This window comes from Peromyscus maniculatus, chromosome 3, assembly GCF_049852395.1.
Source record: "Peromyscus maniculatus bairdii isolate BWxNUB_F1_BW_parent chromosome 3, HU_Pman_BW_mat_3.1, whole genome shotgun sequence".
In the NCBI taxonomy this organism is placed as follows: domain Eukaryota; kingdom Metazoa; phylum Chordata; class Mammalia; order Rodentia; family Cricetidae; genus Peromyscus; species Peromyscus maniculatus.
This window is the reverse complement of record NC_134854.1, coordinates 141,534,475-141,561,323: the sequence shown is the minus strand read 5'-3', so window position 1 is coordinate 141,561,323 and position 26,849 is coordinate 141,534,475. Positions and strand designations below refer to the sequence as shown.

Sequence of the window (26,849 nt, the reverse complement as noted above, 5' to 3'; positions counted from 1 at the left end):
ATGTTAACTGAAAAATTGGCAGTGAGTTATTAGGATAGGGAACTAGAAAAAATATATTTAAAAATAAATTTCATTTTAAAATGTCCATACAGAAAATTTACAAATGTTGGAAGGTTAGGTATGACTATGGTGTAACCATTTAGCAATGAACAGAAATGTAGTATAACTGTGGTTGATTCATTTAGTAATTTTCAAATAAGTTATCTATTAAATTTGGTATATATCTAGCTCCATTACTTTTGTAGTAGAGGCTAAAACAGTTGCAGGATACATTTGTAAATATCTAGTTGAGGTCCTGGTAATATATGCAAAGAATCCTATAAATAATACACATGAACTACATGGACATTAAAAACTTCACTGAAAACAGCAGCAATATTATGATAGAGGAATGAAAATTAGCAAAAAGTATTTTAAAGGAAAACAAAAAATTCAAAAAATATGAACTTTCAAAGCATTTAATTATTTTGTATAAAGATAGCTATGATTGTCTAAAAACACCTTTTTCTGTTCATTCATCTCACCATGCACAGACATGAACTGTCTGCCCCAGGATAGTACTGATATAAATATCCAAAAGCACAGGAAATATCTTTTTAATGCTATTTTAAGCAGGTATCAGAAAAAAGCTTTATGAATCTAAATCACTAACTTGCCAAAAGTTGAGACATTAAACTTCATTTTTATACTGATTTGAGTACAGACAGAATCTTTTGACAAAAAGATTTATTTTAGTTTGTGTGTGTGTGTGTGTGTGTGTGTGTGTGTGTGTGTGTGTGTGTGTGTGTGTGTGTGTGCGCACGCGCACATGCCTGCAGGTACACCCACAGGCCAGAAAGGGCGTCAGATCCATTGGTACTGGAGTTGCAGGTAGCTGAGCTTCCAGATGTGGGTGCTAGGAACCCAATCTGGTCCTCTAGAAAAGCCGAAAGTGCTCTTACCCCGAGACATCTCTCCAGCCCATGCACACAGAACGTTTACCTCAGACACCTACATATGGAAGGGGCAAAGGGGATGACACCTCAGGTTTTCTCAACAGGGCACTCTCTGAGACAAACGCACACATCCATCCACAGCACTATGACAAACCTAAGAATATTGAGAACATCAGTGTTCTCCAATCAATGTGCTGTGTGTGCTTTCACACTGAAATAAAACCTTTGCGTCAAGATTAAATGTGATTCTGGAAACTGAGGTTCCAGGCTCCTTCCCACCGACCGGAAGTCAGTCTCCACTCAGACCCCCTAGACTCCTGTCCTCTTGTCCTTGTAAGCCAGGCTGGGTCACTGGCACTCAGCCCCATGAGCCTGCTTTCTTTGTCTCAGTTACAATAGGTGCTGTGGACCATTTGCTGCAGTGAAATCTTGCCTTCTTTGAGAATAAATTTTCCCAAATGGCAAGTCAGGAACTCATGGTGCAACCAGACATTGAAGCCCCGTGGCAGAGAAGATGGCGATGGGCGTCTTACTGGGACTACACTAACAAGCATTCCAGGTGCCACTCTGCCTCCTCTGTGACACTTGACACACAGAACTACAGGGCATCCATAAGGGCAGGATGCCAAGGAACAAAACCCTCCTGACATCTTCATCACCACGAGACGCTGACATACAGGTTTCGGACAGAACAACAGAAAACCCTCAAATGTTAAAGCACAATGAAGGAAATACTGGTACCTCATGGGGATTTACCCGAGGCAACATGGTTTTTAACATTCAGATGGGATCGTTTGAAACAACTCTTCACCCGGTCAATATTTAGCTTGAACATAAGGTTTAAATAGGCAAGGGGAGGGGAAGATAAAACAGAAATTTACCAGCATTCCTGGCTACTAAAAGGAGCACCAAGATAGAGGACTGGGCCTGTGCTTTCTTCTCCTTAAAATAGTTCTGCAGCTCAGCAGCCCTGTGAATCCATGGACGGCCACATTCCAGCTCAAGTTCTCTGCGGCGTGGGCCCAAGCCTCCACCCCCACCAGGCCTATCATCCGTCCACACAAGAGGCTGTGCCAGACAGCTCGTGGTGATATACAAAGACCAGGACTCATCAGGCCTTCAGGAGGTGATGAGCTGACAGGCTGACAGAAGCCATTTGCTTCACATTTCCCTCCAAGGGCTCCACGGGGGAAGGGCTTGTCTCTGCACAGGTCTGAAGGCAGCCGCAAAGGCAGAGAAGGGTTCGGCAGAGGAGAACCAAGGAAGGAGGAGTGTGCTTTTAGAGCTCTAACCTGAAAGTCAACGCCTGAATTCCAGGCTGAGTGCTAGGCCCCTGAGCGCTTTATGGCCCTCAAAGGTGGCCACAGAAATCAGCTCTGAGTTTCTAAAGAGTACAAGGAAAAACTACACGTGGGATGACTGTTTAGTTGTGGAATTAGCTGTTAGCACCCCACTGGAAGTCACCATGATTCGTGCCTTCGTTCAGCCGTCCACACCCCCATACCAGCCGCTTTCCAGTCACCTGTCTGAGGAAACAGAGGGCAAGTTCAAGGGCAAGGTGATACATGAAGCTCAACTCAACTGTTTCTACATCTCTCCTGGAGGTAAGAAACCCAGAGCGGAGCCAGAGAAAAGGGAAGCATGTTGAGAGCTCCACTAGGAAGGAGGATCCTAGGAGGTTTTCCAGCACATGCTCCCACATGCCTATGCAAGCCTTGTTTTATTGGGACTTCTCACCACACTGTGGGGAAGTTGGGCTTGAACTGCCCTTTCCTGATGCCATGCTTGAACAGTTCTCCATGGAAAACAGCCTGTCCGTGGTAAAATGCCTGTCTCCCCCTGTACTTTCAACTCCTTAAGAGACTGAGGAGTGTAAAATGGCCACATTAGAGTCCACGTCTGGGTTTTGTGGGCACATACAGACAAGGGTGAGCAAGCTGGCTGTTCTTGATGACGACAATAGTTCTTTAGTTTCTTCAGCAGGAAGCCTGAAAGCCAATCAAGTCTCAATGGGCCAATTAAATGGTCATTAGAGGCAGTATCAAATGTCACTTAAATGTGCGTTTTCACTTGCGCCCACTGGCTCCCATTAGTAGAGCACAGCAGTTCATTCTGGATGAATGAAAACAGGACCCGCCTCACCCTGTCTGTGCTCCTAATAAATGTTTTTATTTAATATGACCCTTAAGACATTTACATTCATTCTCTACTTTATGCCAAGTACTTTTCAACTCAAAACCATTTAATGAGGATTCGGGCTGAAATCTTTAAAGACAGCACATACCTACACGGCCAGTGAGCGGCACATGGATGCGGGAGGGTGCAGAGCAAACTCTAAGTGGGAGTTCCGGCTTGATTATGCTTTCTCATCCCAAAGTCTCCTCCTTTCCCTCCCCCTTTCCTTCTTCCTCCTCTTCACTTACTCCTGTAAAAGGGTCAGGCCATTCGTTTGCCCACGAAAGCTCTCAGTTCTCTCTTTACTGGGAACCTGGCAGAAATCAGTTCTGCAAACTATGGGCATTTGAAATTAACTAAAAAAAAAATAAATAAATAATAAGTTTCTTCAGACCCCACTTAGGTTCTGGTCTTCCTCACCCGAGTGAAAAAGTAATCTCTACCCCAGTGTATAATTGGCGTAAACACCTGTTTGGTGGACTTGGTTCAAACACGTTTTTTGGTTGTTGTTGTTGTTTTTTTTGGTTTATTTTTACTGTCCCATTTACCCAGTTCAAGCTGTTATCTGGGCATGCTGAAGATGTCTGCTTCCTAGAGGCCCGTGGAAGCACATGTAGTACCCACCCGTCTGCAAGTCTTAACACATTTTAGAAGGAGAAAGTCACTCACAAAGGAGCTGCAGCAGCCACGAGGAGTGTGCAGCTCAGGGACCCCCTCCCGGAGACTCCGTGGCCACACCAAGCTCCATGAGCCAGCCAAATGCCTTTCCCAGTTTTACTTATTTTCTCTAAAATATGCTCCTGACAGTCCTCCAAATAGGATACATAAAGTCTCAAAAAAAAAAAAAAACAAAAAAACAAAAAAAAAAAAACGTTTACATGCTTTGATTGGATTTCCAAGCTTGGTTACGAAAGACGGGAATCAGTCTGTGTTCGGGTTTGTTTGGATTTGATCACATTTTGTTTATCTGTGTGTATATGTGTGTGGGCACAAAGGCGCCACCGCGTGTGCGCGTGTGCGTGGAGGTCCGAGGACAACCGGCCAGAGTTAGTTCTCTCCTTCAGCTTATGCATGCTCTGGGGATCGAACTCAGGTCAGCAACCGTGACGACAGCACCTTCACCTAATGAGCCATCCCACCAGCCCTCTGCTCTGAGACAGGGTTTTGCTATGTAGCCCAGGTTGGCCTTGACCTCACAGTCCATCTTATTTTGTGGATTATCTGAAATTTGTATTTTTTAAACCAGAGTTGGCCAGGACTTTCAGAATAAGGAAGGAAATGACTCTGGGGGAGGGAGGGAAGCTGGAAAGACTTGCATCAGTTGCAATGTCTAGAGTGGCACCTGGAGGCTGGGCTGTGTCCTGGTTCCATAGATGGGGAACCGAGGCCACAGCTGGCTGGCTCTGCATCAGTCCTGTTCTACAAAACTCTGCTTCCCTTTGGCATGCTCGTTCATGCCTTTAAAGTAATGTTCTTTCATTCACCTTCCGCTCTGGCTTTACTGACCAAACACGGACACGTCTTGTAAAACAAAATCTTCACTGGCCCCAGAGCAGCTACATAGCATTGTTATCTTTGGCCCTGGGTCTGGTTCTTTTCATATGACATAGTTTTACTGCACCTCACAAATCAGCAGTCCTGATCCCATGATCTTGGGATACTGGAAGGTTCACAGCTGACGAGAAGCGGTTGCTATTTAATGGCACTGGGAGCAAAGAGGAGAAAACCTGAGCCGTAAAAACAAACTGCCCATTCCAAATAAACTAACTGTTTTAGAATCCTGATGCTATTAAAACTAAAGAGCTCCAAACCTGACAGCCAAAGCATTATCATTTGAATCAATATGCATTTCCAACCATCAATAAGAACGTGTTACTTTAAAAGTAAAAGATGTAGTCTGCTTTCAGAAAGTTTCATTTATGACAAAGATCACATGTGTCATTAGACTTTCTAACCTCAGAGTCACTGTCCTCCTCACTGGGGATGCTTGACATCTCATCAAAGTCAGAGCAATCGTCACCATACACTAAATCCCTCATTTTATTTCTCTCAGGGGAAGTTACTTTACTTACTCTAAGAAATTTAGCAGAGTAAAGAAATGCCAAAAAAAAAAAAAAAAAATTAAGATTCAGGAAAACCCTGGATTAATAGTAACAGAAATAGGAACAACTTAATCTGTTTGGTTGACCACTTGTTTATCTCCATTTTATTCATAATTTTGCTGATAAATTTCAAAATCTGGGCCACAAATATCAAATGGATTCCCTAAGACATTCCTCTCCGTCTCTGAGCTCCCATCTACCCTTGAGTCCCACCGTCGGCACTCACTCTTCCTGGGATAAACCTGGGTGGTGTTCTTTGCCCCCAGTCGTTTTGGGTATCCTTGTACTAAAAACGTCCTACTCACGCGTTTACACATCTCCTCCCCGCAGCAGACCACAGCTCCACTCCAACAATGCAGCACAGACAGCAGCAGCACGTGCAGTCAGTCAGCAAGTGTCTCTAGCCAAAGACTGTTACCGATAACCCTTGCCACAGTTAGTATCAGTTCTGGCTTAATTAACCATCACGGACCAGACAGGCTGGAGTGCTCTGCCAAATGATCCACTCTACCAGAGAGCAGGCGGCGCTTCTCATAAGGCCCGTACATTCTTCTAACGTCGCTGAGGGCCGACTTTGCTTCAAGCACTTCACAGCCTTAGGTGTAAGCCTCAGTGCTAGGACTGTGCCATTCAGATGTGGGTTTCCAGAAACCACATATTCCATTGACTTGGCGCTGGGCAGACACTAATGTACTTATTTTACGAGTGTTTATGATCGCAACAGTTCTACCCCATCATTCTGCTTGCTTCACTACTACTCCCATCGGCAACTGGGAGACAAAGAACACGTTTCTCTTCCTTACAGATGATCACAGGACTCGGTGCAGCAAACAATTATGATCCTCACATGCTAGTCACCTGTGATAACGGAACCTTGAGCCGACAAGCAACCTAAGTTACCTTAATTATTCCAACAATACTCTGAAATGCTATTATCATAAATGAGCATCAACAAAGGGAAATAAACATTGTCTCATAATTAGAGTTTGCGATGCTTAGAGCTAAACATAAAACAACATTTTTATGGGTCAAAAATTGTTCTCAAAACGAAATCCCCCAAAGCAGACTTCCTCATATTTGAGTCAGATGGTTTAAGGAAGCGTTTGAAGAGGACAGCGCAGCTTTGCTGAAGCAGATCACTGAGAAGCTGCTAAGGTTTGGGGCAGGGACTCTGTAGCCAGTGAGGAGAGGAGTGAACCAGGGGCTCTGTTCTTCAGTCATTCTGACCTTTATCTACTGTGGACACAGGAGACACTGAGTGTTCCCGAAGCTCTTCATGTTGAAAACAAGTCAGGTTTCCGTTCTGTTCCGAGGGGAGAACTAGGAGTTGTGTATGGAATGATTCCAACACCAGCTCATGGCCTAATTTCACTCTTTCTCCTGGACCCTTAACATTAAGATTCCTCCTGGAATCAACTAACCTTGATTCCAGAACATGATTATCTGAAACTATCTTGGGATTTTTGAACAAAAACCAGCAGTATAAAAATAGAATACAAAATGTACACCAACACTGTGCAGCCATCCTGCCTACTCCCTGTATGTTGAGGCAGGGCGAGTGAACAAGGCTTCTCTCAGAAAGCATGGAGGGGAATGTTCTGGAATACAGTTTTTCTTTGCCAAGATTTAGGCTTTTTATCACAGCAAATTTGGCTCTCTCAAACAAAATATAAAAGACTGTACAACCACAAGCCACAAATGCAGCATATGAATGGAAACATCATCACTATGTGAATGCTTATTTCCTTGCAATGCCAAGAATCTTGCATCTGTATGGCTGAGGACAAAGCAGAAGTGACTTCATTTAGATTTTACTCCACAGTAGCTGCATATTACCTGTAATGTATCACTTCGCCTCACAGATTCTTCCTTACCCAAGCACGCCAATATTATTCCACTGAGTGAGCTTCAAGATGTGTGTGTGTGTGTGTGTGTGTGTGTGTGTGTGTGTGTGTGTGTGTGTGTGTGTATGTGTGTGTGTAAAATTCGCAAAGTCCCACCCGTGAGTGCCCTAACATTCTACAGTGGAAGTGCACGGTCCTTAGGCTGAGTGCTCTGGGAAAGGAGTATGGCTTGTCCAGGTGGTGTGGGGTGCTGACAGGAACCTGTTTCAGGAGCTACGATTCGTGGAAACCAAAATTATGACAGCCAGTACTCAGAGTGAAATACTGCCTTACCTGACGTCTTCTGGAGCTTTCTGTAACTGACAGAATGCCAGTTTTTACATAAGTCGTCTCCTTTAGATCCTTTCAGCACGAGCAGAGTACTGACAGAATCAATGGTAATTCTGGATTTAAGGCTAGAGTGACAAGTTTCATGACTCAAGTTGTAGGAGGTGTGCAATCCTTAATCACTTGTTACAGCGTGTCAGCTCTGTGCACAGGGCCATAATAAAGAAGCCAGCTTTTCACACAAACTGAGATTCACTAAGTGGGGTGGTCTGAAAGAAAATGGCCCCCATAGGGAGTGGCACTAATGGGAGGTGTGGTCTTGTTGAAGAAAGTGTGTCACTGTGGGGTCGGGCTTTGAGGTTTCCTATGCTCAGGATACAGCCCAGTGTGTCAGTTGACTTCCTGTTGCCTGTAAGATGTAGGACTCTCAGCTACTTCTCCAGCACCATGTCTGCCTGCATGCTGCCATGCTCCCTGCCATGATGATAATGGACTGAACCTCTGACCTGTAAGCTGCCACCTCAATTAAGTATTTTTCTTTATAAGAGTTGCCGTGGTCATGATGTCTCTTCACGACAATAGAAATCCTAAATAAGACACTGAGCATATAAGTGTTGACTTTCAGAGACCTTCTTCCTCTCTTGTCAAGAAGCACACTAGAGTCCTTAAAGGTTGCCAAGGGCAGCAATCACACCTACCACATACAATAAGAGCCTCAATTTGTATAGATGCCTGTTCGGAGTGAATGTGAAAAGTCAAGGTCTTTGTCTCCTGCTCTGCATTATTTGTGGCTTGGATGAGTTTCCCATGAGGCTCTTATATTACTTACTGGGCAGGTCTGGAAGAGAAAAGCATGCTATTGTTATTCTTGCAAATATCAAGTTTCTGTCTAAAAAAAGAATGTCAAGGACTTTTAGCTATCTAATTACTTTAAAGATGTGTGTTGCCCTTCAATGGTTTGAGGAGCTCAATTGCATTCCTAGAATTTAAGTCTGTAAAATGGTGTGCATAGACATTCTGAGGATGAAGCCCAAAGCCTGGTACATGGAAGGCAATCAAAAACATACCTGAAGAGGGGAAGGAGGAGGGAGGGAGGGAGGTAGGGAGGGAGGCAGGGAGGGAGGGAGAGAGGGAGGCAGGGAAGTGAAGAAGAATCATCAGATTCTATGGCCCCAACAGGATTAGAGATTACTACTTGAGAGGGCTGGAGAGATGGCTCAGTGGCTAAGAGCACTTATTGCACTTACAGAGGACTCAGGTCCATTTCCCAACACCCGCATGGTGGCTCACAACCATCTGTATCACTAGTTTCAGAGGATCCAAAGCCCTCTTCTGACCTCTATACATACCAGGCTTGCACGTGGTGCACAGACATACATGCAGGCAAGATATTCATACACATTAAAATAAATAAACCTAAAAATTAAAAATGTACTACTGGAGAGTATCAATACACCAGTGTATATGCTACAATGGAAAACATAAGCTCAGCTGTCTATGGGCAGATAATGAGGCTTTCACTTGCTCTGTAGTGCGTTTCCATAGGCTTTGCTTTTACCCTGTCAGCTGCTTTTATACCATCTGTCTGAGTGAGTCTAAGGTTAGAGGTATCAAATCTCAGGGCATTAGAACCTGCTGAGCTGGAAGACTTTTATTCCTCTAAATATCTTGAAATCTAGGGGGCTTAAGAAGGCTAAATCCCATCCGAGAGGTAGAGGAAGGTGGATCTCTGTGAGTTTCAGGCCAGCATGGCCTACATAGCGGGTTCCAGGACAGCCAGGGTTATACAGGGAAACCCTGTCTAAAAACAAAAACAAAAACAAACCAAAAAAACAAAACAAAACATAACAAAACCCAAGGAAAAGCCCAAATCCATGAGGGAATCACACAGTTCAGCCTTGGTCACTGCTTTGTATCAGTCTGAGAGGCAGGACTGTCACACTGACCATGAGGTGGGGAATAGGGAAAATTTCTGAACGCTGGACAACCTTGTGGCTATTATAAATCAATCACTCCAAGCAGAATGTCTTCAAAGCTTTGTTTTAAGCACACTGATGATTAGAATTCGAGACAAAATCATTAGACATCACGCCACACATACCAACCAATTCTGGAATTGGTACAAAGGATCTGGGAATTACTTCTAGTCTACTGTGCATGTCTATTCCTTATCCTGATCCGTTTATTTTCTAGGCCCATGTGGAATCACAGAACACAATTAAAATATAAGATACAGTCTCTGTCCACGAGGGACCTGAAAGCTACTGCTCATGCCTACATAGTAACTTATTGATTTATGGTAGTATAATGGCAGAGCCAAGGTTTTTCAGAACACATTCTAAGTATAGTGAGCAACGCTCCTTCCAAATTATGACCAACTTTTATTTGTCAATTTGACTTTCATACTGCTGTTATTTAATTTTATATATACAGGTACAATTTAGCTGAAGCTCTGGAATAAATTAAATATGTTCTTTGTAACAGCCATCAAGAAAATGCTTGAAATTTCATTTTAAAACTACTGATTACTTATTATATATTGTGTTGGGAAAAGGACTGTAGAAAAGATGTTAGAAAATTGCATCTCTGCTAGAAAACTGGCCATTTAAAAAGTGAATTCTGTGACAAAAACAAAAAATCACTGCAGATGCTAAGGGGAGACATGGGTCTCACTGGCTCTCAGACTTCCTAACCCTAGCATGTGAGCATTACTAGGCGGTTAATACAAGAGATGTTTAATAAGGGTCTGGGATGTGATTAAGTGTGACGGTGCTTGTCTATCATACCCAAGGCCCTGAGATTCAAGGGAGAGGGGAAGAAGAGGGGGAGGAGTGGGGGGAGGGGAGAGAGGGGAGAAGGCAGAAGGGATCAGAGGGGGAGAGAAGGGGGGGAGATTTTTCAGAGCATAGATTTTTTTGTTTTTTTACATTTCTGAATCAATGCTGGACTCACGCTGGTAATGTGGCTGTATGCTCCTTATGGGAAATACTTGAGACCAGAGTGTTTCAGATTTCAGTTTTGTTTTGTTTTTCTCATGTTAGAACATTTGCATAGACTTCACCTGTTACTCATCTCCAACCTGAAAACCCACAATCCACACTTGATCTTAGCCCAGCTGAGAAGAACTGAAAATCTCAAATCTAAACCTTTAGACTGTCAATTCAGCATTCAAAATAGTTTGGACTTTTTATTATTTTTAAAAATGTATGTGTATGGCTGCCTTGCCTCCATGTGGATCTGTGCACCACTTGTATGCCTGGTGCCCACAGATGCCAGAAGAGAGAGCTGGAGCCCCTTGAAGTTACAGACTACTATGAGCCACCATGTGGGTACTGGGACTTAACTAGGTCCTCTAGAAGAGCAGCTAGTGCTCTTAGCTGCTGAGCTATCTCTCCATACCCATTATCCTCATTGATAAAAAAGAAAACAGAGAATTTCCAAGAAAAAGTTACAAGAATTTCATAGGATAACCCATATAAAATCCAACACAGTACCTGTCAGTCAGTAAATGTTTGTTGAATGAATAAATGCACACAATTTCACTTCTGATTTAATAACTATCTTATGTGCTTTTTACATCTTATTTTAAAAAGCTGTGCATGGCTGTGCGTTAATATAACCCAAGGAGGGAGGAGGGGAAGTATTAAAGACAGGCACATTCCAGGAGCTGGTGGGCCAGCCATCCTAGAGAAAACAGCATGCTTCCAGTACATTGAGAGACCCTGTCTCAAAGGAAGAGTCCAGGAAAAACTAGAGGAAGATTTCTGACATCTTCCTCTGGTCTCTGCATGCACTCACAGGTGCACACCCCTGAACATCCATCTCTCTCTCTCTCTCTCTCTCTCTCTCTCTCTCTCTCTCTCTCTCTCTCTCACACACACACACACACACACACACACACACACACCCCTGCACATCCGTATGACACACACACACTGTGGTGGTTTGAAAGAAAATGGCCCCCAAACGGAGTGGCACTATTAATTAGGAGGTGCAGCTTTGTTGGTACAGTATATTTGTAGGTATGGCCTTTTTAGAGGAAATGTGTCACTGTGGAGGTGGACTCTAAGGTTTCCTATGCTCAGGGCACCACCCAGTGTCCAGTCAACTTCCTGTTGATGTAGAACTCTCAGCTACTTCTCCAGCACCACGTCTGCCTCCATGCCTCCATGTTCCCTGCCATGATGATAATGGACTGAACCTCTGAAATGCAAGTGGCCACTTCAATGAAATGTTCTTCTTTGTAAGAGCTGCCGTGGTCATGGTGTCTCTTCATGGCAATAGAAACCCTAAAACACACACAAACACACAAACACACACACACACACACACACACACACACACACACACACACACGTACGCACAAGCTCACTTAGGTCAAATATCATGCAATAAACTCCAATAAAGCTCAGATTATAAACCTTTTTCTACAATAATTTATTTTGTCTGATTAAAATTCAAAATTACTTATTAAATTTTTTCTTTACTAATTAAATGAAGAGAGTTTGGGATTTTTTTCTATTTTCTCATTTTCTCTTCTAGATTCTCCTAATTGACTTTTTTCTTCCTCTGATGAGTCTAAAAAAATTATCTGAGGAAACTCGCCATGAAGCAGTCCAACTCTATTCTACTGCAATGGCAGATACTACTCATGACCTGTGTGGCTAGCAGAAGGCCAAGGGCCTCTGGAGGTCTGTATGGACCCCAAGGAGACAGCCACCATGAAAATAACCTTGCTTTGTGAAGCGAGGCTGCCTGGCCAAAAGGGTATTATCAGAGGGTTAGAAAGCCATATGCAACTGCACATAATCATCTGAGCTGTAAGAAACATTTGAGAGGTACCAGACCCTGATGGCCAGCATGATAAACCTTCTGTGGACCTTGGATGTCAGAGACTGAGAAGCTCTGATAAATAAGCCAAGACCAAACAACTGGACTCAAAGGCAATCAGCATCCAATGTCGAGGAGATCAAAATGGAGCAAAATGAATGCAGAAGAGGGCCATGACATTGCCTTCAAATCTCTGCTCAACTGGTTTCATTTTTCTGTATAGGAGCTCGTTAGAAACAAGCACACATGCATTCCAAAGAGTGACGTCCACTCACAGTCACGCTCAACTGCAGGGGAGGCAGAGCAAGGGTGTGGAAGAGCAGCCAGGTCAGGGCTGTAGCTACACATGCTGGGCTGCTCTCACTTCCCCAAACCTCGCTTTTCTCATCTGTAAAATGCCAGTGAGAACAGAGCCAGCTCATCAATAGAAGACCCACAGGTACGAACCATGCCTGATATCTTACATTAGAAATGACAAAAAAGCAGGTAAAGGTAAATTTAATAATACACTTTATTTGGCCCTATTATCCAAAATAGTATCATTTCAAAATGCTAACCAATATAAAATTATAAGATTTCTAAAAATTCTTTCTTTCTTCCTTTTTGTGCTAAGACTCTGAAAATGTGTGCTTTAAACACACAATCCTGTTCCTTCAGACAAGCTACACTTCAAGGTCAACAGTCCCAGGTTCATCACTATCCTGGGCATACCTAGCTTCCTGTGTGCTCACTAACTCCATACAGCATTTTCTGTCACACAGGCCCTGGGAGACACAGGAAAGGTATTTTTTTTTGTTTGTTTGTTTTTTGTTTTTTGTTTTTCAAGACAGGGTTTCTCTGTGTAGCTTTGCGCCTTTCCTGGAGCTCACTTGGTAGCCCAGGCTGGCCTCGAACTCACAGAGATCCGCCTGGCTCTGCCTCCCGAGTGCTGGGATTAAAGGCGTGTGCCACCACCGCCCGGCGGAAAGGTATTTTTAAAAATCAATGTATTAAAGAAATTTTACATTTTTGGTACTGTCTATGACATAATGCAATATATAAGAACTCAAAATACCTATAGTGACTATATCAATTATTTGTCCAAAATAAGAGTGACCAGGAATGATTAAGATAGGTCACTAGTACTCATTTATTCTATATTCACTTTTAAAGGTTTATTTTACACACACACACACACACACACACACACACACACACACACACACACACACCCCCCACTTCATGTCTGGTCCATATGGAGGCTAGAAGAGGGTGTTGGATCCCCTGAAACTGTAGTTATAGACAGTTGTGAGCTGCCATGTGGGTGCTGGGAATCGAACCTGGGACTTGTGGAAAAACAGCCAATGCTCTTCAACTGCACAGCCATCTATTCTACATTCACGTTTGTGGCTTCTTTATTAGCACTTGAATATGTTAGTTTGACACAGGACACAGTGTTTTGGTGTGTCCGAGCCAGACATCTGCTGTTAGGGTCTTCAGGGTTTCTCTGTGTACCCCTGGGTGTCCTGGAACTAGTGTCATTTTTTTCTAAGAAGCTGGCCACCTTGTTTTTTGAGACTGGCTCTCTGGCTTGGAGCTCACCACCTTATAAGCTAGGCTGACTGGCCAGTGAGCCCCAGGGAGCCTCCTGCCCCTGCTTCCTACGATTACACACACACACCTCTCCACCCAGCTTTTTCAGTGGGTTCTGGGGAATCAAACTCAGGTGATAATGTTCGCACAACACACACTTTACTAACTGAGACAGCTCCTTGGCCAAATATGATATACTTTAAAGAAAGAATATAAATTTTGACATAACTATAAGCACACAGTGAAGAAACAGCAACAAACCATTTTTTTAAAATATTGCAAAACCTTTCTTTTCATAGGGCATACTACTGGTAAGTCACGTTGCAGGTTTTTTTTTTTTCTTTCATTGTTGCAGTTTTAATAGCTCTTTTTTCTCATAAATATTTAAGGATTAGTTATTTATCATGACAACCTAATTACGTACAATTAAATATATCATCATATTTAATGTATTGTTACATTTAGTTTTGTTTGTCTGTTTTGCTTTGTTTTTCGAGACAGGGTTTCTCTGTGTAGTTTTGGTGCCTGTCCTGGATCTCATTCTGTAGACCAGGCTGGCCTCGAACTCACAGAGCTCTACCTGGCTCTGCTTCCCCAGTGCTGGGATTAAAGGCATGCGCTACCACCCCCCCAGCTTGTTACATTTAGTTTTAAACTATTCATTGGGATTATCATTGAGTATTACTTGAATCACATTATTAAAATTTTGAGTAGTATACAGTAGGCAAGTTCTGTGTGTGTAAGGAGGTGTGTAGTGTATATGTGTGCACATGTGTTCAAGTGTGCTCACCAATGCAGGAGTGTACAGAGGCTAGAGGTTGATGTCAGGATGCCTTCCTCTACATTTCCACTTTTTTTTTTTTAATTTAAAGACAGGGTCTCTCACTGAACCTGCAGCTAACCATTTAGGCTAGACTGAATGGGCACAAGACCCAGGACCTGCCTGTCTCTGCCCCCCAGCACTGGGGCTACAGACACATATCACCACCCTGGACTAGTATTTGGATGCTAGGGATCCAGACTCAGGTCCCATGCGTGTAGAGTAAACACTTTAAATACCAAGCCATCTCCTCAGCCTCTTTTGTGTTTGTGTGTTGTATGCAAGTGTGTGTGTGTGCATGAATGTGCACATGCGCGTGCACATGCATATTTGTGTGAGGGTCAGAGGTTGACAATAGATGTCTTTTTGTCATTCTCCACTTTTTGTCACATTTATTTATTTGCTGGAGAGGGGGTAGCATGTGACACTGTGGTGTGTGTGTGCACGCGTGCGTGCACGCGTGCGTGCGTGCGTGTGCGTGTGTATGTGTGTGTGTGTGTGTGAGTGTGGACAACTTGTGGGGACTTGGTGAGCTCCTTCCACCTTTATGTGGATTCCAGGGATCAAACTTATGCTATCAGGCTTGGCAGCAAAGGTCTTTACCTGCTGAATCATTTTGTTGGCTGCCTTAGTTTTTGAGGCAGGGTCTCTCACTGAACCTCAAGTTTCCAGTCTCAGCTAGCCTAGCAGGCCAGCAAACTCTGGGGACCCACCTGACTATGCCTCCCAGCACTGGAATTACAAATATACACAGCCACCCCTGGCTTTGCAAGTGTGTGTGTGTGTGTGTGTGTGTGTGTGTGTGTGTGTGTGTATGTGTGTGTGTCTGTGTGTCTGTGTGTGCACGCACGCTAGAGTGTTGAACTCAGGTCCTCATGTTTCCAGCTCTTTACCAATTGAGCCATCTCCCTAGTATCAACTTCCTGTACCTTAAACTCAAAGAGTTGAAACCATTACTAGATTGCAAAGTCTCTTTGAAAGTTACCCACAAAGCTGAAGAGTAGGCGCATACTTACCTTCCAAGCAGTATGGTTGAGATGCCCTGAAGCTGACAGCTTCATTGGTCTCTCTCTAGTCTGACACGGGTGTCAGATAAGACCCAAGGTTGAGATGAGGATAGAATTTTATACAAGCAACTGCTACTTCATCTCAGGTCCATCAAGGACCATTCAGTTACCTACCACAATCTCACCAGTACAAATAGTTAAGAGACTCAAAAGAACAAAATTCCTTGGACTTGGACTTTTTAATGATTACATATTCAAAAATACAGACCCTCTTCCTTAATTCCTCTTCACCGTTCTTGGTCAGGGGTGACACACGAGGGAAAACTGCCACCTACCAAATTATTCATTCTGTGTTCAGTGACGCCACCCATGTGTCCCTCTCCTGACTCCTGACCAAGTACTCACCTCCCCCATTCCTGCTTAGGATTGAAGTCAATGACTGGTTCATTCTACAGGCAGAAGAGCTGCTCAAGACAGGGCTTAAGGAAACTCTCACTTGAACTTTTCTAAGAAAAAAGCCACTTCCAAGCTAATAATGCTAACCCCCTAGCTGTTGATACTAAACACAGCTTTTAACATTTGGCTGGACTTCAGAAATATGACTACCACTGTATTGAGAGACTCACATGTGGCATTTCTGTAGAGAAGGAAAGGGTCCTGGAGCTGGAAGTCCAGGTCTTTAGTAATGGGCTCTGTTCTGTTTTCCATGCTGAGCCTATTCATAATGGTGAATCCGTGCTTTGGAGAGGCAGACCTGGAAATCACGGAGCAGGGGAAAGACATTGCTAAGCATAGCATACCTGCAGTATAGCCACATTCTGACGTGTCTGTTAACTTTGCTGTGTACATTGTTTCTCACAAGCAGTCTGCACACATAGGTAACACCACTGCTTTACTCTTGGGATCTCATACCAACATCGTGCACCACAGACTGTCCTTAAGGTCATTGTTTTTAACTGTACGTGAGGCTGTGCATAGTTTGTGTGTATATCTTATCTCCCTGCCTATGCTGTACATTCCTTTAAGACAAAGACGGTAATTGCTTTTAAAAATCTCACTGGCAGGGGCTGGAGGGTTGGCTCAGTGGTTAAGAGCACTTGATGGCTCTTCTAGAGGTTCTGAGTTCAATTCCCAGAAACCGTGTGGTGGCTCACAACATCTGTAATGGGATCTGATTCTCTCTTCTGGTGTGCATGAAGACAGAGCACTCAAATACATAAAATACACAAATAAGTAAGTCTTTAAAAAACCTAGATACTTTCAAAGGGTTTCAGAGTTAAAAGCACATACATCATTACAAAAAGATAATTTTCACTGAAAGTGTAAATGCTAGTTTGGAATTGAGAACTTCAGGAAAACAAGGCAACTCTGTCAACGAACCTGTGAGACGAGGTACAAACTAAGGTCATGTAACAGCCTGCAGGGCGGACGCTGTGTTCTCTTCAATACAAAGCAAGCCGCTTCCTGGACAAGCTACTATAAAACTGCTCAGTGAAAAAGTGACCTTTAGTGAGTTTCATTTTTCATTCATTCAATAAACCTTGAATGCTCCATCTGTCAGGCACAGGGACCCATGTCATACACAGTGTAAACGAACAATCAGGTGTCCATTTGCCTGTGCTGAGGGGACAGCCATGTCATAATTCAACCAAGAAACTTCTGGTGACACCCAAGTACAACATCCCTGTTTAACAAAAGCAAGCAGCACTCATTCATTCAAGTTAAGCTAGGCTGCTGGGGTTAGCAGGAACAAACAGGAAGAAAATCAGTTTTATTTCTCTTTTAACTCCTTTATACTGATAAAGTACACAGTGCTACTTTACCACTTACAGGATTGTATTTTTAAAGCCCCAACCCTTAAATTGATGGAAGGCAATCTTTGATGAGCTTGTTCTACAAAGAGATAAAGCACTGACAGGCATAGCCTCAATTCCCAAACAGTCATTTCTATTTAAACTTAAGAGGAGAGGAAAATGCACTCGGAAGACTGACAGAGGGCCCTGGACATGAAATTCAGAAATTCTAGTGACTGTGTCTCCACGAACTCTATTACAAAGAGGAAGACATGGGGAGGCAGGAGAAATACTTCTTGATGCAGGATGAAATATCTTCTTGTATTTCAATAGCATAACATCTTATGGCATAAACGGTATGGGACTATAGCACAGTTTATTCAACAGGCCCAGAAACAAAGATGTCAGTGCACTAAAAACAGTTCTGAAAGAGAAGTACAGGTGTACCACAGACAGCTTCGTTAACTCAGCTCAAACTGCTGTCATTCCATACTGAGAAAAAGACCTCTCTAGACCAGGCACCATGCCTGTGTCGGAAGGAGAGGAAGCAGCAGAGGTTATCTCAATGAGATGGGTTGGGGGAACTGGATTAAGATTATTTTTCTCAGTTCATTGGTGTAACTTATCATTCCGTTAGCAGTGTGGAGTACATTAAGAAGTACTTAAGTGCTGGGTTGTAGTTCAGTTGGTATAGTAGTTGCCTAGCATGCTCAAAGCCCTGGATTCCATTTCCAGCATTACATAAAACTGGCACATGGCTATAATTCAGAAGTTCAAAGTTATCTTTTGCTACATGGTTAGTTTGAAGCCAACCTGGTCTACATGAGACACCATCTCAAAAATAAAATACCCGAAAATACAAAGCTATATTTGGTTTGGGTACAAAAGATAAAATAATTATATAATTCAGCAGAAAGTCCTTAAAACCATCACTAATATATATTAATCTATCGCTCTCGTCAAAATAATCCTTCTCAGAAATGAGAAAGAATACACATTGTGCTTTAGTTTTTCTCTTTACATTTTACATTCTGGAGTACTCATGCTGAACAAATTTACTCTGTGCTTCTGGAATGTTCTGGAACATAACATGGACTAACATGCTAATACTCTTGGAGATTCAGACCCCCACATCTGACTGACTTGTAGCCTGCAGCCTGGCTAAGCCATTCATCCTTTGCACGCCCTTCCCCTTGGTGACAGGGCAGCTGACATCCTCCCCCCACTCTTCTGTACTACGCCCCCACTGGCCTCTTAAGGCTATTCTAGTTCTGCTGTCTCTGGCCCTATAGGCCTTAAATTCAACCATCTATTGCATATCTATTTCCCTTTGATACTCCTCTTAGACAACGTCAGACTCTCCAAAGATGACCGAGTGCCAAGATTCCTTAACCTGAACTCACTGAGATCATTGCAAAAGTATTACTTCAAAACCTTGAAGACCAATGGCCTGGGTGTCGGGGGTGAACTTCACAAAGAGATCAAGTTGAAGGCCCCAGATTCTTGACCTCCCCCACCACCCGGGCTGCTGGAATTCTACTAAAGATTTTGTCATTCAGTTCAATCACCGCCATTTACCTAGAGGCTTCATGTGTCAATGTCACCGTGCTCTCTAGCCATGCACTTCCATTTCAGCTTCAGTTCATCTGGTCCCAACTCCTAGCTACCTCATGGCAGTCATCCTCTAACATCCTGCCCAACTCCAGTTTCTTTGAGAACAAGTGCCTCCTCATGAGGCTGACACACTGACTCTCCATGCACTTTCTCACAGCTTATTAAGCATCCTCATGTTCACAAGCCTTCAGTTACTCCCTACTGCTGGAAAGATAAACTTCAGAATCCTTAGTCTGCCATTCTATGCTCATGGCATCACTTAGGCTAATATAAACCCTCTACCCCAGAATAGATCCCCACTGTCCCTTTAAACAGGAGGCGGTGTCTCTACTTTTGCCTTTCTTTCTGTTGGGACTTCCTGCCCTGAAACCCAACCCAAGACCTGTCATTCTACAATGCTCCCACAACCACAGCAGTCCAGTGCGGCTTTTATAGCCACCAGTTCTTGGGGTGGTATAGCCTGAACTGTGTTTATCTTAAACTTGAATATGGGTAAATATGTTTGTATACTTTTTCCTCCAGTAAAGTTGTACCTTAATCAGGGTGTATACTAGTTTTGTATTTCATCTATGTACTCCCGCTAGGTGACAGAATTCAAGTAAGATACTTATGTGGAATTTGCATGAATAAAATGTAGTCATTAAGACAATATACATACTGTGTGTCTGCATGCATGTGTGATACTAATGGTATTGATAAAAAAGAAATTACTAAAAGCATGAGCTTATTAATGAAATTAATCCTGAAACATTATTAACTAGACAATGGAAGACTGAGAGACAGATTCGAGCCCCGGCATGCTTTTTTAAGCAGTTAAGGGTGAGGGAAGGTGAGCCACAAAGCTCTTTCCAGCCAGCTTAATTTAGCTAACAGTGGACCTCTAATCTCTTGGCAGCGCATAGTGTTCACAAACTGTGTGCATTCACTGGAATCAGACGATGGATATGTACCGCTAAACCAAATATTAAGATTTATGTTGGAAATATATCCTGAAATTAGTACCATCAGAATGTACCAGGTCACATTATGTGTTATTTTATTCCTCTTGCCAACTAGTAATTTCAGATAGATTTGGCTGTTGTACTTCTTTGAAATAAAACTGCCCTTTAATACATGACAAAACTAAGCTAAAACATTATTTCAAAAATTGTTTTTTTAATAAAATATTCTTACCTTGTATAAACAAATAAGGTTCCTTCCACATCAGTCTTCTCCTAAAAATAAAGAAAACACATACCATATGTATGCTCTCTTCATTCTATGGCAGAAAACATGAACTTCTTACAGCATACCAGGAAACCACACGCAATTTCAAGTAGGCGAAGTGCCAGGACAGAACAGAGGGGCTACCAGGAAGGGGAAGGCATGGGTTTGACATGACCAGGGCCTGCTGAGTGAGCAGCACTTGGTCACTATTCTCTTTCCCAAACACACACTGAGTGGCCCACCTGGCTGGAGCGGAGAAAGTGCGCTTCAGACTTCATCAGAAGGAGATGGTAAGTGTGTAGCCTTCTCCTCCATCCACCTAATCGCAAGCTGTCAAATTAACTGTTACCTGCACCTCATTACCCTTCACTTCATCTTGTGTTCATTGTCATATTGTGTCACTAGGAGACCAGATGACCTGTCAATACCTGTGCTCTGACTGCTAGACAGAAAAGGGTTATGCTAGAGTCTTCAAGTGAACAAACACCTTCTTGGCATGAAATATGCAGAGTCACTTTGGCCAAAGACTTGAAATAACATTACACAGAAATATTACCAAGTTAGGACTCAAGAACTGCCAGAGAAAATCTGAGGGAGGGAGTCAAGTTATAGGGAGAGCTTGAGTTCTTTGGCATCCCTTCCACATCTCCAAGACAGGGGGGATCCTGCTCATCCACACAATGCACACGCAGTTCTTCTGTTTAACTAGTAATCAGATTATTGTAACTCAGAATTTAATATGTGCTTTTGGTATTTACATCACTTAATTTCAGCATTCTGGTATCCTACTTAAGGCCCCAATATTTTATAATATTTATTACTGAAATTATTTAAAATTAAGTACTGTATAATTTGGATGCAAGATATACACTTTAAGAAAAAGTTGTAACACTAGAATGATGTTTTTTAAAGGTACAGAGTTGAAAAGTAATCTGCCTGAGTACAGCTGTTTTCTCAGAGACTTAGTGCAGTGGGTTTTGAAGAGTGGTCTCCAGATGAGAAGCAGCATCGTCACCTGGGAGCCCTTAGAAATGCACATTCTTAGGCCTCTGCGCAAACCCCTTCAGAGCTGAACGGGCATAGCTGGCAGCTGCTTAGGTACTCGACAACACTTTAAAAGGAGCTGTCCAAGTCAAGCATCTGGTCCTACGAGTTACACTGATGGGAACTGAAGCAGAGACGTGCAGGGACCTCTGTGCACACACCGCCAGGCTCCTTGGCTAGAAACAGTTTCCTACTCTGCCGTATTTGACCTGGGCCTGTTCTCTTTGGAATGCAAATCAGATCTTTTATATTATCAGCACACATACGCTAATTGCTTCCAACTGATTTCTTTTTTGCTCGCAACAAAAATTTTCTTTACTTCAAAAACAAAAAAACTTTAATCCCTTTATTTTAGTTTAGAATAATCCAAAATCAGAATTGTAGCTATAACTCACAAAAACAGTTCTCAAACTTGAGTTGTGTTTGGAGTTGCTCATGGGAAGGAACTAGGGCTCAGTGATTACAATATGAGCCAGGAGTGAGGTTTCTGCCAGCTCACACTGAGATAATTCACTGACTTTCCTGTCTCACCCTTAACTCAAATCTTTCAATTAAAACAAAACAAAACATTTTAAGAGCTCTCACTTGGCTAAAAGGAGCTCTGGAAAGGTATTTGCTGCTGGAGCTGTGCTGGCTCAAACTGTTTGTTTGTTTTTTAACTTTCTGTACAAAGCAGTGAAATTAGGGTATGGCAAATAGTAAAACAGGAGCTCTCCTCAAATCCTCCAAGTAAAATTGTAAGTTCACAGTTCTGGAGTAGAGAGAGAGAGAGAGAGAGAGAGAGAGAGAGAGAGAGAGAGAGAGAGAGAGAGAGAGAGAGAGAGAGAGAGATAGTGTGAGTTCAGTGTTTGAAATAATGCTGCTTCATAAACTATTAGAATTAAATACATTGCTACACCTGGAACAATTGAAAGCAATTTCTATTTTACTGAATAGTCTAAGATAATAAAAAGTGGGTCTACTTTCTCTCTCCACCGCACATGTGGCAGCAAAGCCCCCTCGGCAGCTTCTCTTTCACGCTGTCTAGGTCTTATCCGGAGCTCTGATCTGCCACACCGCCCCTCTCAACCGCCCCTGTTCTGCACAGGGACCTCAGGGCTGTTAACCAGAAACAAGGGACACCCGTGGTTCTAAGCCATGCCACCAGCTTCACCTTGCTCATGTTCTGGTATACAACGCCTGCTCACTGCAGGGCATTTGGCAATGCCCTTGTCACCATCACCCTCATCCTCAAAGTTTCCTGATACTGTCAAATGTCACCAGGGTGTGTGTGGGTGTGTGTGTGGTGTGTGTAATCAAATCCAGTTGAGAACAAATGGTCTGACTGCAAAGTAAGAAACAGTACCAGCAATAGTCTTTTGTCGACACATAGGATATTTCAGGGAAGGAGTCTTTCCTGGCAAAAAGGAGTAAATATGGTTCTAAAATTCCTATTCTAGTCATGGCAAAACTCTTCTTAATCCTTTGTGCAAGTATGTGTGTGCCTTGGGGATTAAACCAGAGCTGCGCACATGCTAAGCACATGCTCTACCACTGCGCTCTACCTGCAGTACCTTGATCTTTTTTTTTTCACAGGAACTCATCCTCCGCACCCACCACTCCTCATCTTAATACCTGCCGTTGATTTCTAATGTAAGAAGGACTCCTCTGCTCATACCCAACCTTCCTTCTTTCTCTTTCATTCTTAAGAATATTCTTACACTTCTGATTAAGTTGACATTTGAAAGGCTCCCCTCCAGGGATCTCAGTGATAGCACAGGGGGACAGCAGTGACAATTTGATTGTCCCCACTGACTGCTCTGTTGTTGAACTAGGTCTTCCTCCTTTGCCAGGCAACCACACAGCCTAGAAGATTAGTACTTTGAAAGAATGACCTTTTGCTGAATGAATTATGCCCCATCTGGAGAAAAACAAATCCAGGAGGCAGGAAAACAAAACTCCTGTAAATAATGCATTGTGACACCTCTGATGCCGGACCTCGCTGGGTATCTGGTATGCTTAGGTAAGGCTTTTAAAGGTCTCTGTCATACAGGACTGTGAAGGGGCTTTAGGAAACAGGCCACCCAAGGGAGGATGCTCCACTGTACATTTGAACAGCTTCTGATCTTCTGTACGGAGCCTCCCGCTGAGTCAACTTACACCATTAACTTTTATTGGGCCCTACTCTATACTACAGAATTACTTCCAAATAACATTATGCAGCTCTAGAGTAGTAGTTCTTGACCAGTCAGTTGCGACCTCGACACACATCTATCTCCAAAATTATTTTCATTACGATCATAACCATAGCAAAATTACAGTTATGAATTAGCAAGGAAAATAATTTTATGGTTGGGGGTTACCATAACATGAGGAACTGTATTAAAGGGGCGCAGCATTGGGAAAGTTGGGAACCCCTGCTCTAGAGAGAAGTAAAGCACCTATATAACGACCCAAATGGTAATTTCCTCTGGTGACCATGAAAAGCAGCCTTAGTTAATCCAGCCAGGAATACCCAGACCCCTGAACATTAGAACTCTGCACATTTCTCCTTTGGGTTTGGCTACTGGGAGAACAGACAAAAATTCTTTGCAACTATCTTAATAATTCCTGGCCTTTTTCCAGGAGTGCTGGGCATGGAACCAGGTGCTGTCCCAAGCTCCATCTCCATTTCCTTCTTCATCCTTTTTGTGTTTCTGGTTTCCGGGTCGTTCTTATAACAGCCTACCTAAAGCTGAATTTCCTCAATAATCAAAGTTTTCCTTGCATAAATGTTGATGTTTGTTTCGGACTTGGCGAACACAGCAAATAATAATAATAATAATAACAACAATCATTTGAAATCCTTGTAAGCTGTTCTTCATACCCCACTGAACCGTATTAAGACCAATGGTTCTATACTGGTGAATAATATTTGGTACAAAAGTCACCAAAAAGGGGGGAGTGGCACCTTTATATGCAAAGGTATGGTTTATAAATTCTATGAATCATTACCTGGGCCAGAACTAATTTGTCTCCCGTTCCAATTCCATTCTAGATGTGAGGGGAAACTAAACTCCATCCAGTTACTGTAGGCTGGGGTTCGGTCTTTTGAAAGGCACTGAAATGGTTAGGCTACCAACCATGGACTCTACATCAAAGTCCGGGGCGTCCCATGCACACCCATTTCCTCTTGATCCCCCGCCCCCAAACGTGCTCTTAGGGGGTTCCCTGCCCTACATTTCTGACTCTGGCTTCTCCACCTCGGCGAGGCTGGACTTGGGACTCCGCTCTGCCCTCCGCTGCCGGAGCGCTTCTGTCGTCCGGCCTCCAGGCCTGGGGCCGGGCTCTCAGCGGCGCCGCCCACACCTCTATCCATCTTGCCTACCTGGGCGCTGGGTCGCGCAGACCGCCCAGCACCGGGATCGGACCCCGCCCGCCCATCCATGCCCTGCAGCCCCCGCCCCGGCCCCGCCCCGCCGTCCGCGCGCCCGCACGCACCCACTTGTTGGCCCGGTGGAAGAAAGTGTACAGAGCCACCTGGCTGGCCACATCCACGATGCGACTAATGTAGGGGTCGTGGCGTCGCAGGGCCGCCAGGCTGATCTCGTGCCCCTTCCCAGGCGGCCCGCCCGCCGCCGCGGCCGCCATCTTCCCACCCGCCCTCTTGCCCGGCCTCCAGGAAGCCCCCTCAATCGACCGCCGAGCGAGCGACCGCGGTTGGGCGATTTTCCGGCTCTTGGGGACCCAGGCTAGGCTCCGCCAATCGACGGCCGGGCCTTCTCCCGGAGGATCGTCGCCTTGGCAACGAGAAGCCCAGGCCTGCCTTCTGAAGCTGTTTTTTTTTTTTCTGCTATTTCTTCCTACAGGAGCCTTTGAGTAGTGTACATTTCCTTCTTGGATGTGGCCCACGCCTTGGCATAGCTCTTCTTTGACCCTTCGATACCAAACCCAATCAAACATATTAACTCCAAGAAAAGAACTCTGGGGGTTCTTAAAGGGTGCACCCCCAAACCCATGAGGGATTCCTTGAGGCTCTCAGAAGCCTGCAATGTCAGGACTGTCCATGACAATGCTGAGACCTGTGTGATGTGTGCACGCTGAGGACGGGTGCACGGATACTGAACCCAGGCAGGCCCCAAAGTGTCCCACCAGTCAGTGAGTGTATTTTTGCTGCTGTGCATTCACTGGAAAACCTGACAAGCAGCTAAAGCCAGATGCCACTTGATAAAATTACTAATTTTGTTAAAATTCAATCCCTGGGCATACTTTTTAAAATAATGCGGGGGCGGGGGGGGGGAGTAGAGAGTGTAGGTAAAACAGCCGTTGCAGGCCGTATTTGCCTCTAGGAAAAACGTTCTGTGTTTGAGTTGGGCTGAATTTGTAGTTGTATTGTTGTTTTTGGTGGCTTCGGGAGGAGGCTTCTTTCTTGAGACAGAGTCTAGCTATGTAGTGATGGCGGGTTTCAACCTACCCCCACTCCTGCCTTGGGGTCTCCAGTACCAGGATTCCCAGGGTGTGCACCGCCCAGCCCAAGGGGTTTATTTTTACTTCCACAGAACATTAGTTTAACACGAAAGAAAGATGGGCACACTGGTTATTCAGTTAGATACTGGACAGGTTTCTTCTTTAAAAAAATCTTTATATTATTTTTTCAAGACAGGGTTTCTCTGAGTAGCTCTGGCTGTCCTGGGACTCACTCTGTAGACTGGGCTGGCCTCAAATTCAGAGATCCGCCTGCTTCTGATTAAAGGCATGTGCCACCACCACCTGGCTCTGGACAGGCTTTTTCAAAACTAAGATTTTCCTGTCACTTCCAAGAAAACTAGGGATACTTATTGTTGCCAAGGATAATTTCTGAGATTAATTTTAAGAAACAGGCCAGGATCTTGGCAGTGTCAATACTTAAATCTTTTCTGATGAGATCAATGGTGATATTAATGAATGCACTTTTAAAAATTACATCTAATGGAAACTGTTGACATTTGAAAGATATCTCTCTCTTAGCTCAGTGACTCAATGTTTTTCAGATAATAAAATGGCATCACAAAATCATGTATAGGGTAAGAGATCCATTCAAGGTCAAGGCACACAAATAAATTTCAATGTGCCACAAAATATGAAGAGTTGATAGATGGCATTCCAGATAACTAACCTTCAAGAAACTGCAATTTGTCAATTTTTGATATATCATGGTGGTGATCTGAAAGAAAATGTCCCCCAAAGGGAGTGGCACTATTAGGAGGTATGTTTTGTTGGAATAGGTGTGGTCTTGTTGGAGGAAGTGTGTCACTCTGGAGGCCAGCTTCACTTCCTGTTCACTTCCTGTTGTCTTTGGATCAAAATGTATGTAAGGGCTCTCAGCTCCAGCACCATGGCTGCTTGCATTCTGCCTTGCTTCCTGCCGTGATGATAATGGACTAAACCTCTGAAAATGTAAGATAATTCAATTAAATGTTCTCCTTTATAAGAACTGCCGTGGTCACGGTGTCTCTTCACAGCAATAGAAACCCTATCTAAGACAGTCATCAAAGAATACTCATAGTTACCTGAAAATGGCATTAATGATGTATCCCTTGTACAGTTACATTGTCTCGGAGGCCAGGGCTTGTTCCTATATGT

The 26,849-nt window shown here is 43.6% G+C and overlaps 2 protein-coding genes across 51 annotated transcripts in view; one reads left to right on the top strand and one right to left on the bottom strand.

Moving 5' to 3' along the window:
* Dcp1b (decapping mRNA 1B) overlaps positions 1-24,910 on the bottom strand; it is a 40,500-nt gene extending 15,590 nt beyond the window's left edge. For 3 of the 8 annotated variants that reach the window (XM_006985901.4, XM_006985902.4, XM_006985903.4), the window contains exons 1-3: positions 24,729-24,904; positions 20,193-20,233; positions 16,239-16,366 (exon numbers count right to left, since the gene is read on the bottom strand). In XM_006985901.4, coding sequence (XP_006985963.3) covers positions 16,239-16,366; positions 20,193-20,233; positions 24,729-24,878 — 319 coding nt within the window. In that variant the 5' untranslated portion in view covers positions 24,879-24,904. Of the gene's footprint in view, positions 1-16,238; positions 16,367-20,192; positions 20,234-24,242; positions 24,583-24,728 lie in introns of those variants that run through there. The other 5 variants (XM_042273966.2, XM_016004490.3, XM_076567770.1 and 2 more) reach the window with 5 other exon arrangements.
* Cacna1c (calcium voltage-gated channel subunit alpha1 C) overlaps positions 2,002-26,849 on the top strand; it is a 658,960-nt gene continuing 634,112 nt past the window's right edge. For 9 of the 43 annotated variants that reach the window (XM_076567731.1, XM_076567739.1, XM_076567749.1 and 6 more), the window contains exon 1: positions 2,005-2,539. In XM_076567731.1, the coding sequence (XP_076423846.1) occupies positions 2,401-2,539 (139 nt within the window). In that variant the 5' untranslated portion in view covers positions 2,005-2,400. Of the gene's footprint in view, positions 2,540-26,849 lie in introns of all 43 variants that reach the window. The other 34 variants (XM_076567724.1, XM_076567768.1, XM_076567741.1 and 31 more) reach the window with 11 other exon arrangements.